General features: G+C 39.3%; 1 protein-coding gene across 2 annotated transcripts in view; it reads right to left on the bottom strand.

Moving 5' to 3' along the window:
* The window catches only part of LOC148029420 (uncharacterized), a 29,607-nt gene extending 26,375 nt beyond the window's left edge, over positions 1-3,232 (bottom strand). Inside the window, exons 1-2 of one of the 2 annotated variants that reach the window (XM_087688238.1) lie at positions 3,057-3,232; positions 2,867-2,934 (exon numbers count right to left, since the gene is read on the bottom strand). In XM_087688238.1, coding sequence (XP_087544364.1) covers positions 2,867-2,933 — 67 coding nt within the window. In that variant the 5' untranslated portion in view covers position 2,934; positions 3,057-3,232. Of the gene's footprint in view, positions 1-2,866; positions 2,983-3,056 lie in introns of both variants that reach the window. The other variant, XM_087688239.1, reaches the window with a different exon arrangement.
* Between the last annotated feature and the right edge of the window lie 12,500 nt (positions 3,233-15,732).

The following is a 15,732-nucleotide window of genomic DNA, read 5'->3' as shown; positions in this document are numbered from 1 at the left end:
GGTGGAAGACCCAAGGCCTTGGTATGACACTCCTCATCCACATGGCCCGACCTTTGGTAGTGTGTGCAAAACCTATTTTTCTTAGCGAGTTGTTGGCAAATGGGTTTTGTTTCTTAGTTCTATCTGAGGAAGAGGTGCCACCCTTTGATTGGCTTACCTTCACATCTTGCGAGTTCTTGCACTGTTGGTTTCCCTTCCTGAAGAAGAGGCAACCAACCCCCTTTGCTCAAGGTAGGGCTATGTGGAGGCTTTCTTGTGGACTTCATCATGCAATCCCGTGTAAGACAAGAATCGACACTCAAAACTCATAGAAGGTCGGCAATCTAGGTAGAGAGATAATGTGCTAGATAAAATGGAAGTATGTGTCAAGCAACTTATTCAAGAAGAACATGACCTATTCATCATCTAACTTCAGGGAGCCAATAGCGACAAACTTGGCGAGAAACCGCTCATATTCAGCCAACTTGACTTTCAAATCATCCCTTTCCTTAATAGAAAACTTCTGAAGCTCAAAATTGAGATTGATACGTTCAAGTACGATCTCACACCGAATAGTGGTCAATGAGATGACTCCAACACTTAGAATACAAATACACAAACAGTGACGTGCAAATTGGTAAATGCTAAACGCAAAATGCAAAACTCAAAAACACAAAAACACAAACATAAATGGAGAAAGAAGGAGAACTCTGAAGTGAATGAATCGATACAATAGATTCAGCAAGTTTCCCTATGTCAAAAGAGCTAGAGTAAATTATTAATAGGAAAACTTTAATCTAGGCCACATAAATCTTGTTAGTACTCCCCAGAACTGTGGCAACAACAACAACAACAATAACAACATGAATTGGAATAATGAGCTGTGTTGCTTTAAATGCAACCAACCAAGCCACTTCCGTGCTTAGTGTTCCAACAAGGGATGAACACCTACATTAATACTTCTCAAAATCCTCCCAATGAAGAAAAGTTAAGCAGCCCTTGGAGCTTGTATTGACAAACTTACGTGGATTGATGCAAACAGAGTCCCTTGAGGGGAGTTTTTTACTTTATGACAATTGTGTGAGAGTACGCAGCAGAAGAGAATCACAAACACAGAGAGAAAAGGAGAGAAGAAGAGAAAGCAAGAAGAGAAGAATGATCTACACAAAACAACAAATAAGACTAAATACAAACACGGAGTGCACAACAGAAGAGAATCACAAACACGGTGAGAAAAGGAGAGAAGAAGAGAAAGCAAGAAGAGAAGAATGATTTGCACTGAACAAAGAAGAAGACTGAATACAATGAGAACTGATCAGTCCCTACACAAATCCAAGGCATCTGTAAGGGCATTGGATCAGGCTGAATAATAATGACGGCACCTTCAATGGTGATGGAGGCCGTGGCATGGTGATAGAGATGGTGACGGTGACGGAGATAGAGAGTGTACGGCCTGTTATCCAGGAGGGAAACAAAGAAGGCTGCAATCACCTAAGGAAGAACCTAGAAGATAGAAAAGTGAATGAATCTGCCCTAGCCAAGTGGTCAATCATAAATAGTTGAATCCAACCAAATTTGGCCAACTGCAACAATAGGCCAACTTGCACCTACACTAGTGAGTAGGCGCAAATTGCCAAGGAGGCTAGGCATTGTCTAACAATGCCAGCACAAGCTGGAATATGGCTGGGAAATGCAAGAAATGCACACAAAACTCGGTCGGAGCTCCTTTGTCTTTGTCAAACTTTGGCAAAGCTCACAACTAGGAGATGACAAACTAATGGAATGAAAATAGGTAGGCTAACACCCCCTCTCACATCCTAGAAGAGTCTCAAGACCCAACAATCTCTTGTGATGAAGCATAGAAGCCTTGGGCAAAGGCTTCATGAAGAGATCCGCCGCATTGCCTACTGTAGAATAGTAGACCACCGCTAACTCAAAATCCACAATCCACTCCCGTATATAATGATATTGAACCTGTATGCGCTTTGTGTGAGCATGAAATATAGGGTTCTTAGCCAGAGGTAAGGCACTCTGATTATCCATGTGCGGTTGAGTGGGACCTATCTATGGAAAGCCAATCTCCGCAAACATCCGACAAAGCCAAACTACCTCCATAGATGTGGAACAAGGGCACGGTACTCAGCCTCTTTATAGAAGAAAGTGCCATAGTCAACAAGAAGCTACTTCTTACTACTCCATGAGATGGCTCCTAATCCTATGGAGAAAGCATAACCTCTAGTGAATCATCTCAAATCCACATCACCTATTCAGTCTGAGTCACTATGAAACATCCCCCTAGGATTCAACTTGCATACGAGATATGACATAAGCCTAACTCACAATAAAAGGGATTGGACATCAAACTCGCCTACCAACCATAAAGCTAAACGGGCTCACCCCTGAGCCTGGGAGCTAGCAGTACTCCAAGCGATAACCACATCCCAAGGGATCACATCCCATACCGGCAAGCCACACCAACCTAGTGTACGGATGCATGGGCCAACAGGCTGAGAGTACAAGAGTGGTGATCATAATGAATAAATAGGACTTGGCTGCCATCCTGAAGTGCCCTTGGTGCATTTATACTAAGTCACTTCATGACCACTGTGATCAATGCTACTAGAGCCAATCTAAATATTAGCATTGCAATTGTGGCCACAGTTGGAACATCAATCAATCTCCATATGTCCAGAAGAAACATTTTGGTCATTGTACGCACAGAGGTAACATTTGTTATCCCTAAGATTAGCATTGTACTTGTGGCCACAGTTGCACACCAATCAATCTATTGACCGAGAAGAAATAGTCGACCGATGTCTAAGATCATTCCTGACGATTCCTCGAAATGAAACTCCCAAACAGGAGAAAAATGGGAGCGAGAGAGTACCAAATCCGAAGGCAACATGAGGATGGATTGTTGCAGAGATAAGCGTCAGATCGAGTGTCCCGGGCATCCTTGTAACACGATCGGTCGGACGCGCATGCGGGAGAGGTAACAAGATACTGTGTGAAGTACAGTAAGGTACAACTCTCTCTCTCTCTCTCTCTCTCTCTCTCTCTCTCTCTCTCTCTTCTACCTGCTGCTGTTTCTTCTTCTGCTGCTTCTACCTTGCTGCTGCTGCTTCTCCTTCTTCTTGTTCGTCTTTGGGGAAACCGTGTGTTGACTCAAAGACACGCGGTAATTGGTGGATCTTGCGCTCCTCGTGGTAGAGGACTTCCACGAAACATAGGCTATATAGTATATTGTAGCTTTGTTACCTGTACAAGTGTAAAGGTCCGGACCCAGCCTTACCTAGCGTGCAAGACAACCTTTCCATGGGATCCCTCGAACCAGTTAGACTCACCTTTAACTTTTAAGATGTCCAGTTGAATTTTCAACTAGGTTGACACGCGTAATCAGGTTTAGGTAGTGGCATTGTGTTTCTTTTTTGTCCAAGTCCATATTTGGAAGAGTGTGACTTGCTATAGATCGGTTGAAAATTAAAGTTAACCATAACACGTATTTTTGAATTTGTGAGTGGTCTATTGAACAAATAAAATTGAATGAAGGTAGCATCTTTGATCCAGGATCTATATGGAGTACATTACTGTTTTATATTCTATTAGCATAAGAATTTATGTTTATTCATGATATTAGTGCCATTGAATGATTAAACATGATTTTACAACTTAATCTCTAAAATTGAAAAACCTAGATTATTTTTCAAAATGTATGGATTGATTTTAGTTACTTACAAGTTTTTAAAGCCAATCAAATTTGACTAAAAGCTTGCTATATAGCACGAGATGTCGTGTTGATGAAGAGTACCTTGTAAAACATAAAAACAAAAAAGCAAGTTGCTTGGTCAATGTTTAAGATGTGGTAGCTTTCATATTTCATTGATTCTTTTGTTTAAGTATTAAGCTACAAATACTTTATAAAAGTATAGTAATTACACAAGAAAACATATATGAATATGCTAGACAAGTAGCATACTAAATAGCTACCATAGGTCTCTTCCTTGTTATACAATTATGGAGGAATGTATCATTCCCCTATCACTTGAGAAGATATGTACTTTCCTTTGTTTTTCTTTACTTTCCTTACTATTCATTATGACAAAAAGAAAAAAGAATAAATTTAAAACCTTATCAAAGATTAGACATATAAAAATTGCATTTTCCTCTGCTAAAGCGAAGCTTGCAATGATTAGGCATAACTAAATGAGCAAACTATTTTAATTCTAAGTGTAACAATTATTTTGTTCAACGATTCTCTCTCTCTCTCTCTCTCTCTCTCTCTCTCTCTCTCTCTCTCTCTCTCTCTCTCTCTCTCTCTCTCTCTCTCTCTCTCTCTCTCTCTCTCTCTCTCTCTCTCTCTCTCTCTCTCTCTCTCTCTCTCTCTCTCTCTCTCTCTCTCTCTCTCTCTCTCTCTCTCTCTCGCAATTGAAACAGACTTGACTTGAGATCATAGGAATGGTAGTTTGGTATTCGTTTAGGGTTCCAATCCTAGATGACACCATCCATGCTACTCATAAGCATGCAGACTTAGGCAACTAGATGTTCCCTAGGTCTACCTCACAAGCAAAGCATCTACCTCATTCCACAAGGATTGACTTGCAAGTTCCTAGTGACACAACTATAGTCTTTAGTAGCATTCTAGCATTAATCTAGCTAATAGGGTCTACTCAACCATAGGACAATTTCGTTGGATAGACCGACCACCCACTTCCCATTTTTTGACGTGGTATATTTTACGTATTAAAGAAAACATGCTAATCTCATGCTGTGAAACATATAAAGACAACTTCCTTAATTAATCTTTACATAATTACAACTACTCTAAGGAGCAAAACCAACCCAAAATTGGGTTGCTAATATATCTTTTCATCCTGGGCCTTCCAATCCTAAACCACGTCGGACTCGTACAACTTTTCTTCCCTCTCAAAGGAACAATTATGAGATTATAACCTCTAACCGTAGCCCTATTAGTTCTCATCCCCGTTATAAGAGATAACCTTCATATATGGATGACCATACATATCCAAACGGTGGTCAACTATCTTAGACAATTTATTACAACTCTAAGTGAATAGATTTTAAGGTAACTTTACCAATGGGATCCCAATAATTTCCATTCAGTTAATAATCAACTTACGACTTGAGTTTAGTCTATATGCACATGAATGCACATATTTAAATACTAAAAATTTGATTAATTTATAATTTACTTTAAAAATAACTAAATGATTTACTTACTATATTCAACTAAATTTTGAATAAGATGATTGAAACACACATTATTCATAAATGAAGTACTTTTCTAAATAATTCATATACTAGTGTCTAAAAACTAATATTACTTCACTATTTTAACAATAGTTTAAATAAAAAGTATTTTTAAGAGTCTAACAATCCCAATATAATTTTTAATTTTTTGATAAATTTATAAAAGTAATTATTTTTTTTATTTTCTTGAGATTTCTTCCCTAATTAAGCTAATATTTTAATATATTTAAGCTTTAACTTTTAATTTTATTTATTTATGAATAATTTTATTTATATATTATTTTATTTACACTTTATTTGTTTATTTTTAAGTATAGCAAATTAGGTAAGCTAAATCTAAAATTTCAACTCTAAATTATTAGAATTCGATAAAATTTAACATTAATAAAAATTTGATAGATAAAAGATAAGTTTATTTGTAATTTGCAAGAAATTTTAAGCTTAAAATTTTATATAATTATTTAATATTTTTTTAGCACTAGGAGTGGATGAAAGTGTCACGACGTTGATACGCTTACATGGGGCCATGATAAATGAAGAAGGATGCTAGAATGACAATGCTCACAAGAAGAATGACAACATACAAATGATCACTATCTCTTCGTTATGTAATTTCACTCCACTCTTTTTTTCTCTCTCCTTTACTTTCATTTTCACTCTCTCCCTCTCACTATCAAGAGCATTCTCTCCTCCGAAGTGAGTTGAATTTGTGAAAGGGAAGAGGGGGGGGGGGGGATTGTATAAGGACTTTGTAGGTATACCATGGTGTTGCCTATAATTGCACTTATATAGTAATTAGTAGTGACTCTAAGCCCTACTTGGTTTCCACTCTACATGTGATTCCCTATACCTAATGGTGAACCCTCACTTATGCGGTGTCACAAGGGTGTAGTCATGGAGTGTGCCTATGTTGTACTTTAAGTTATACAGAGTATATCTTACTCTCACATATCATGTTACCTTTGTGTGTCATGTCAAATGGGTGATTGTGTGCAGGTGCATTACACTTGGTATCAAAGCAACTCTTGCTTGGATTCTAAGAGTGCTCACAAAAGTAGGAGAGAAGATCTAGTGCCTTAAAGTTGTTTTGTGACAACCCACATCATGACACCCCATGCCATGACATACCATTTGAAGGTGAGGCATGGTTTTCCATGATATAACTACCACCTAAATGCAAAACATGGCTTTTCCATGTCGATGACAACCCAAGAGCCAAGGCATGGCTTCCAGCAACACCATAGGAGACAATGTAGTGAATGCATCCAACCCTACTACTGGGATTGGAGAGAAAAAGAAGAAGAGTGGAGAATGGAGAGAAGCTCACGAAGAGAAAATAGTTGGATTGGAGAGGCAATTAGAAGGCATGTTATGCCTATTGGATTCCATTTGGAGGAGCATACAATAGAAGGATGAAGAGGAGAGAAGAAGGAAGGTTGAAGAAGAGCAAGGGTTTAAAGAGTGGATGAAACAATGAGAAGAGACATAGACTACAAAAGAGATAGAGAGGTTAGCAGGAGGATGAGCTCTAGAGGAAGCAGCTAGAAAATAGAGAGAGAGAGAGAGAGAGAGAGAGAGAGAGAGAGAGAGAGAGAGAGAGAGAGAGAGAGAGAGAGAGAGAGAGAGAGAGAGAGAGAGAGAGAGAAGTTGAAGTAGTAGGCTAGAAGGATGACAAGGAGAAGGCAACCAAAGCATCCCACTGAAAGAAAGGCAGCACATTATGAATGATGGAGAGGAGAGTGAGAGTTCAGGAAACAACTATGGGAAGTTCAAGATGCCATAATCCACTAAGTATAAGGGAGAGTGAGAGAGCTGGATTGACCTTAAAGAAGTGGATCAAGAGGTAGATAGGTGCTTGAAGTATGCCAAGATAACTAAAGAAAGGAAGGGAGAAGTAGCAACCATATATCTCTATGAGGACGTGCCTAGTTGGTACTTGGAACAAGAGCAAGGCCGTACCATCTTCTCATGGAAAGAACTACATGAGGAGCTAAAGGACTATTTCATCCCAAAGATGGAGAAATTCAAGGTTAGAGATGAGTGGAGAAACCTCAAACAAGCACAAGGGAAGGTGCGGAGTATATCAACAAGTATAGGTAGTTGATGCTTCAACTCCCAAACATGGATATTGACACCAAGTTACATGGATTCCTGATCGACATATAGGAGTGGGCAAGAAGAGATGTAGAGGGACAAGAGCATGAGAGTTTAGCCAAGGCTATGAAAATGACTAAGAGGTTGGTGGAATTGGAAGGAAGGAGGACAACCCAAGGGAACTAAACTAGATTTAATACAAACCTCACCACCAACACTTGGACACCGAGACCAAAGCCCTTGAGAAGACCCGTCTCTAAAACTAGAAGTAAAATCTCAAGAGTAAACCCAGCCACATCACAATATGCCTTAGTACAAAGAGGAGCATTCGGCAAGTGGGGAAACAATCAGTATCATGATTGAGAATCCAATTCTCAACCACATGAGTTAGATGTTTCAAGTGCAGGGCTCCACAATATCATAATAGATGCCCCATGGAGGACATAACATCAAGTGGATCCAAAGTAGTAGCTACAAGTGCATATGGAGGGGATGATCCACAACCCCATGCGTTCAAGAGATTCCAAATGGGAGTGAGGAGAACCTAGATCAACCAAGAGTGGAAATAATGAGTGCATGCCACCAATGCATGGTAGTATCAGTAGAAACAATGTGCCACCCATATCTAAAGGAAAGAGTAAGTGAGAGGGGCCCGTCTTCGAAACTAGAAGTCAAATCTTAGGAGTAACCCTAGCCACATCACAATATGCATACCAAGGGGGGGGAGCATTCAGAAGTTGGGGAAACAATCACTATATACCAACTCCAAGTGCATCCTATGGATCAACATGGTCAATTGTATCATGGTGGAGAATCCAAATTCTCAACCACATGAGTTAGATGTTTCAAGTGTGGGGCTCCATAATATCATAATAGATGCCCCATGGAGGACACAACATCAAGTGAATCCAAAGTAGCAGCTACAAGTGCATATGGATGGGATGAGCCACAACCCCATGCATTCAAGAGATTCTAAATGGGATTGAGGAGAACCTAGATCAACCAAGAGTTGAAATAATTAGTGCATGCCACCAATGCATGGTGGCATTTGTAGAAACAATGTGCCACCCATATCTAAAGGAAAGAGTAAGTGAGAGGGGCCCGTCTTCGAAACTAGAAGTCAAATCTCAGGAGTAACCCTAGCCACATCACAATCTTCCTTAATACCAAGGGGAGCATTTAGAAGGTGGGGAAACAATCGCTATGGACCAACTCCAAGTGCATTCTATGGGTTAGCAGAGTCAAGTGCATCATGATGGAGACCCCAAGCCTTAGCCATGCAACTTAGATGTTTCAAGTGTTGTGCTCCACACAGTATCAAAATAGATGCCCCATGGAGACCACAACATCGAGTGGATCTAGAGTGGCAACTACAAGTGCACACGGGGGAGATGAGCCACTATAGAAGGGTCCCATATAAAGGGGTTACTTACAAATCGAATAGAAAAGGGTTATGTTATATTAAGAAAAATTTTAAAAATAAGGATATTTATAAATAGGCCTTGAATGCATGTGATATAGAGGGTATACATATAGTGAACTACCCGAGGTAAAAATAGATTAGAGTGTTACTGCAAGTTTCTATGCCCAATACAAATAGACAGTTTGATCATAGACACATTGAGAGAGAGAGAGAGAGAGAGAGAGAGAGAGAGAGAGAGAGAGCTATTGGGAGTAGTGCATCACTTGTATATGAATGGAAGAGTAAGATAGAGGGATCAAGCAATCATAGTGGACACATGAGTAGCTCACAACTTCATCACTCCAGAGTGTGAAGCAAAGCCTGGACTAAGATTGGCCAAGGCACCAAAAGGATTAATAATGATATTTGTGCAAGGAGGATCAAAATAAGTGAAACAAGTATTCACAGTTCAAGTGGATGCAGGAAAATGGAAGGCCAAGGTCAACTTTATAGTGATACATGTGGATGACTTTGAAGTCATTTCAGGAAAGAGTTTTATGACAAGTATGCTATTGCAATGTTTGGAAAAGAAATCAAGCAGATATTACTAGATATGCAAGGAGAAGGAGTAAGAGTCCCATGTGAGAGAATGGAACTCCCAAACAAATCACTGATCAAAGTACAAATGAAGGAAAGCAAGCCATGGCCTCTTGCCAAGCCATAAAGTCAAGACCCAATAACACAAGAGCTCCAACTTAGTCCACCCAAGAACTTGTCACAAGTGTTAGGCATCACATCATGACATGTAGTGCCAAACAAGTGGAGAAGTCAATGAAGTAAGGGGATATGGTGTACCTATGTATGATACGACCTATGGAGAATGAGTCAAACAAAATACCAAAACTATAGGTTAGCAAACAAAGAAGTAAAGGAAGTGCTCAAGGAATATGCAAACGTGATACCCTAGAACTAAAGGGAGAAGGTCGAGTGGAAGCATTAGTAAGCAGAAGAAAGAGAGATGCAAGAAAGTTGACCAAAGAACTAACAAATTTCTAAGCAAAGGAAGCTAGCTTAAGGTACAAGCATATGTGTATACATTTGTAATCTCACAATAGTAGGAGCTCTATAGAAAAACAATCTATACAAATTCCTTGATTCCACCTTATAGAACATGTAAGATACCACATGAGTTCAAAAGAAAGGGTATATTTATTCTATTGACTTATAATTTTCTAAAAAATTAGAAGGTTTTTATAAATGTGCTCAATGTAAATCCACATTATGGGTTTTTTAATTAGAAAATTCTTAGAGGCACAATGGGGGGGCAAGGGGGGGAGGGGGGATGTGTTTGTTTGAGAGCCCCAAAGAAAAGCCTAGTCTCCTTTACCACAACTTTTGTCTTGGTATACAAAATGTTGGGTTATGTTCAAATCACTAGCTTGTTTGCTTGGGATCTCCCTACTTCACAAGGAGCCTATGCCTCTTTCGACATCCACTCTTAGCTATTAGTTTGTAACTTCCTAATTCAAACTAAAATCATATGGTCTATAAGGAAAAAACTAATGCTTTCTCTTTGTAAACTGCTTAATAGCAACCCTCAAACAACATTGTACGTTGCCTCCACAAAAAGACAAAAGAGAAAGCTATGCTTGCAAAACCCTATCATATGATTTTGTTGAAATAGTCATCACTTTTACCAATGGTTAGGTGCTTCCTCTTCTAACCAACGTCTCATCCTCTACATGCTAAGATCACTTGCTTCAACCTAAGTGGATACACCCTCCTCCATGATCTCTATGTACAAGGATCAAATCGAAGATTGAGACCCAATATCCTCCTTATAGAGCCTAGGCATGGGAGGGGTACAATTGCATCTCAAGCCCCCCTCAAGTCTTTAGGTTCTTGCTTTATCTTTTGATCTCATGCACATGTGGAATATCAAAAGCATGCTTGAGATATGAACTTCATGCTCAACTAGAATTTTTAGAAGAATACAATATTTTAAAAGAAAAGAATTAATCAAACACTCTTATGTTAGGCCACCAAATATGGATGCAATGAAAAAATTTAGATAACTTGGTCGTGTGTGTCATGAGTGTCATGAATGGTACACAATACATACACTTCATTGATTGAATTTTATCTTAAAGCACTCCTCTCACCCCTAATGAAAAAAAGAACAATCTTCACTCTATCATGTGTTCCAAACTCTTTGGCTTGGCCTCTTCTACTTCTATTATGCCCACCATTGTCATTGCCAGGTTGTAGGTAGTTGTGATTGGTATATGCCACGGATAGGGTAGGAACTAGATTGGCCTAGAGAGTCATCCAATGATCGGAGTTCTTTGCTCTGGTCTCTTGCCATTCTTTGAGTCAGGCCATCTAGTACCTACTAGTACTCAGTGTTGGCATGGCCATGTTGCAAATGTTGCACTATCTTTGTTTCAAGCCACATTCAACTTGGACATGTCCAAGATTGTTGCATTGTGTGCACTAAATATTTTTTACCTCATTCTTCTTGGTTTTTTCAAATGTTTTCTTTAATTTTTCCTTCTTCTTACTCTTATATTGCTTTCTTTCTTCCTCGTTATTGAAATCAGACTCTATACTACTAGATTTTGCTTGTAGGTCAGAAGTCAATTCACTACTATCATCATTTTGATGTTTTGTGACAAACTTGCCACATTTTACCTTTTTCTTGACTTTTCTTTTGACAGGAATTGCTCTAACCTGAGAGCTTTCTTATAAAATGGGTCAATGGTGTTACCGGATAGATAATTGAAAGTGAATTCTTTCTAAATAGGTTTAATGGAACCTTGAACATATAGGGTATTCAATATTATCTTTTGGTTGCACATTCGGATCAATGTGTCTGTTCAATATTGTGAACTTGGTGGTGTATGCATGGACTAATTTGTCACCTCACTTTAGATGGCAAAGTCTTTCAAGTTTTTGTGCATTCATTTTGGTCTAGTTGAAACTTGATACATAAGGCATTAGTGCTTCATTCCATGATGAACCGAGCCATGTTCTCCTAGCTACTAGCCAAGTTGCAATCCTTTGACTTTGGGTGAGGGGGCATTACATGCATGACGTAATGGGGTAGTCTAGGCAAATTGATATTTTCATATTAGATACAAAGGATTTATGAGGACGAGTTCACATGTGCTTATGGTCCATGACTTTTGTGAGTCATGAATGTACATATTGATTTTGACTGGTTGTCTGACCATTCACACATATAAGAACTAGGGGGTTTCTTGTTTTGAAGAATCAAAAGAATTCAATCATGTTAAGTTTTTCAAGGATCTCAACTCTCTTTATGCCATTCTCAATATGTCTTACTTTCTTAGCATTCAACAAGTAATTCCCATCTTGCAATTTTCAACTATCAGCTTTGATTTTTTTACCATTCCAAATCCAAGGATAGCCTTGAAGATAAGTAACACAACATTGCATTGAAATTGATTCACAAGCCACAATATACATTGCTTGAAACACCTCTTGGCTCAAATGTTGATTAAAGAAGCTCTTTAAAAAATCCCCTTAGAAAAAATTCAAGTTTTAGCCAACTATCCATAAGAACTTAATTTCAAGTTAATGTGATTATTTATATTGCAAAATTAATAGTTGCTAATCTAAAATAGTTTTCATCTTTAGATAATACTAGAATTTATGATTTGATATCATGTGTGAAAAATATTCAACCCAAGATTGTAGGTAGGGTAGTTTGGTAGTCCAATCCTAGCTATCACCATCCATGCTACTCATGAGTATGTGGACTTAGCAACTAAGTGTTCCCCAGGTCTACCTCACAAGTGAAGCATTTGGTCAGATTCCATGTGGATCAACCTACAAGTTCCTAATGATACAAGTATGGTCTCTAGTAGCATTCGAGCATCAATATAAGACCGTCACTATTGTATGAGATATCAAAGACTTGAGGCAAGCAAGCATTGTCTTGGTTCAATGAGAGTGAGAAATGAGGGGGAATAGAGCATGTTAACCCCTTTTTGCATAAGGTGCATAATCTCACATCAGCCTCTTAAAACTGTCCTAAATTGGTTCTAGCATCAATCTAAGACCGTCACTATTGTATGAGATATCAAAGACTTGAGGCAAGCAAGCATTGACTTGGCTCAATGAGAGTGAGAAATGAGGGGGAAATAGAGCATGTTAACCCCGTTTTGCATAAGGCGCATAATCTCACATCAACCTCTTAAAACTGTGCTAAATTGGTTCTAGGACTCGATTCTAGGATGGCCATGATTTATGGCCATCCTAATTTTTGGGAGAAGCGACTTGGCAAACTGGTCCAACCAACCATAGGATGGTTTTATCAAGAAGAATATCCACTCACTTTCTATTTTTAGATGTGGTATTTTTTCATTTTCTAAGCAAATGTATTACTCATGCTATGTGTGAGGTGCCCGCCCATCGGCTCTGTCCAGGCAAGCTTTTAGCGATCTATCGAGAAACGAATCTAAGCGCCATTGCCTGGCACTCCCATGGAATGTTCCAAGTTTTGTCGCCTAGGGTTTCCGGAATTCGCCTCGCAACGGAACGTTCACGACTGAACCCACTAGGATTGACCTGAAATTTGGGCTCCTAGTGGCCAAGGTCTCCTAATAGTATTCTAGCATCAGATCCTGGATATCCTACTTTACACAGAGATACCCAAAGCCAAAGCAGACCCATGCTGCACTTGGTTCAAAGAGAATGGGAAACGAGAGGGATGCACCGCTCAACCTCTCTGCCCATAGGGCATAGTCCCATTTCGGTCCCCTAAAACAACATGAATCGAGGTTCTATCCTAACAATTTCTAAGGTCGAAGACGGTAAACCTTATGAGAAGCCTCCCAGTTCTCTGGGACCACCCTGCCATAGGACGGACCCGTCGGGGGTTCTGCCCACCCGCTTCCCTTAATAGCTTTAATTTTCTAAGTAGGTCCTACCACATTTATGTGTGACACTTAAAGCTAGCTTCATTAATTAAGCCTTTTAGGGAACATGGTTCGTTCACATAACTTATAGCACAGACACAAAAATAGAGCAAGCAATATATTGACAAACAAGTTCAAATAAGTTCCTTAACTTATCTTCAAGTTAATCTTTGTCTCCCGCCCATATAGGAGAAATTATGTATCCCTTCTGTCCAACAGAAGTGTCTCTTTTGCCCTGCAGAAGTAACTGGTCCAAATCACATGGCACCACAAATTCAATCCTTTATCTAGAATAGGATCTCCCAACATGCCCAGACATTGGGGGCCACGGAGGTCCAACTCCATTCTAGACCTAGCAAGGGGTGTCCAGAGCTCCAATTGACCCGCAAGCTATCTAGGAGCGAAACATCATTCCCGTGGTTGGCCTTTTCACCACTCGACCTTCGGCCCATGAATCGAGCAGTGCCCTCTTTGGGTTAATCCGCGGTGTGATATCACATGGAGGTGATCCACCCGTGCAAAATATCCTTCCTTAATTAAATCCTTTAAGAATCAAGCACAAACAAGGCATTCAGCCCTAATATCATTTTCTAGGAAAATATTCATTTATCCCCATGACAACTTGTCATCACCATCCCTTGCCATGCATTTAGCATAAATCACAAGCAATTGGAACAATCATCCAGATAACAAACTAACAACCAATTGAATGTAAAAGCATTTAGGACGTTGTTAGATCAACCAACAGAAAAACCAATTGTATTCTTGCCAAACGCTGCAAGAATAGTCGTGATAACATTACCATCGCATATATGTTCTTTCCCTTGGGATCAAAGAGCGATTCTATGTAAAATTTACTTAGCACTTGTATGCATAATTTTTAATGTCATGATCATGCCATTTATAACCCTTGACCAATTCCTCCTTGTAATTGCTCTATCAGCGAACAAGCCATATGCAACTAGGTGCAATTAACTTTCCTTAATACATGCACTTTGCAAGCTTGATCTTTTGAATACATGAGATAAAATTTATCCTTTTCGATGACCTATACTCGTGCATCATAATATGGGGCCTAACATATCTCATACGAGAATCAACATAAGCATTCATCAATTTGGAAATACATTACTTATGATCGGAACCGTAGTTGGATTGACAGTGATGCCTTTGCCCGAAGCTTCGTTGGTTGTGGGATTGCCATCCACATGCAACATTCTTTGCTTGTAGGCCATCGTCCGCAAGTAGATTCAAGAGAGAAAGAAATCACAATAGATTTGAGATGGGAGAGTGTAAGAGAAGATGGTTAAGTCGAGGATCGAGATAGAGGGAATTGTGCAGACTTTCGGGGTAACTACTATCTCTCTCTCTCTCTCTCTCTCTCTCTCTCTCTCTCTCTCTCTCTCATTCAAGCTCTCTCTCACAATCTCTTGGAGAGTATCCTTCTCTCTACCTCTCTCTCGCATCCTCTCGGGGTCTCCTTATGCTTTCTTATGCCTCCCCATGCCTCATATTTATAGTGAATTAGAGAAGAGGGCTTGTGGCTGAGAAGTGGAGCTCTTTGTGGAGGGGGGGATCTTGGAAAGATCACTGATCTGATGCTCAGATCATAAATCTGATGGTTCCATTGGCTCCGAAAGGGGGGTAAAACACCAAGACACTTGATTAGAAAGCTCTTAGTTCACTCCTTCTTCTTTTCTCTGTTTGAATGCTGTCTACTGCCTGTAGACTGCAATCGCGGGGCTGCGCGTGATTTTGCTAGTCATTTTTCTTTATTTTTCTTTATTTTTCTTTTTATAAAATCTCCAAAACTAATTAAAACATCACTTGTCTTTTTTTTAAAATGACATCCAGTTTTAGAAATCTCTATATCTTTTTAGGATAATATCTAAAATATCTAAAATATACTAGTTTTGCCCAAAATCTAATATTTTTGGACCATCCAACTATACACATTAATACTAGTGATTAATATAGCTCATAAGTCTCGTTCCCGTTGTAACTTACGTAAAGGATGGCTACAGTCCTTGTCAATCCAAGAAAAAA

Source organism: Lygodium microphyllum, chromosome 11 (assembly GCF_053477565.2).
Source record: "Lygodium microphyllum isolate KBCC chromosome 11, Lygodium_microphyllum_v1.1.10, whole genome shotgun sequence".
Classification (NCBI taxonomy): domain Eukaryota; kingdom Viridiplantae; phylum Streptophyta; class Polypodiopsida; order Schizaeales; family Lygodiaceae; genus Lygodium; species Lygodium microphyllum.
This window is presented reverse-complemented; position numbering and strand designations above follow the sequence as displayed.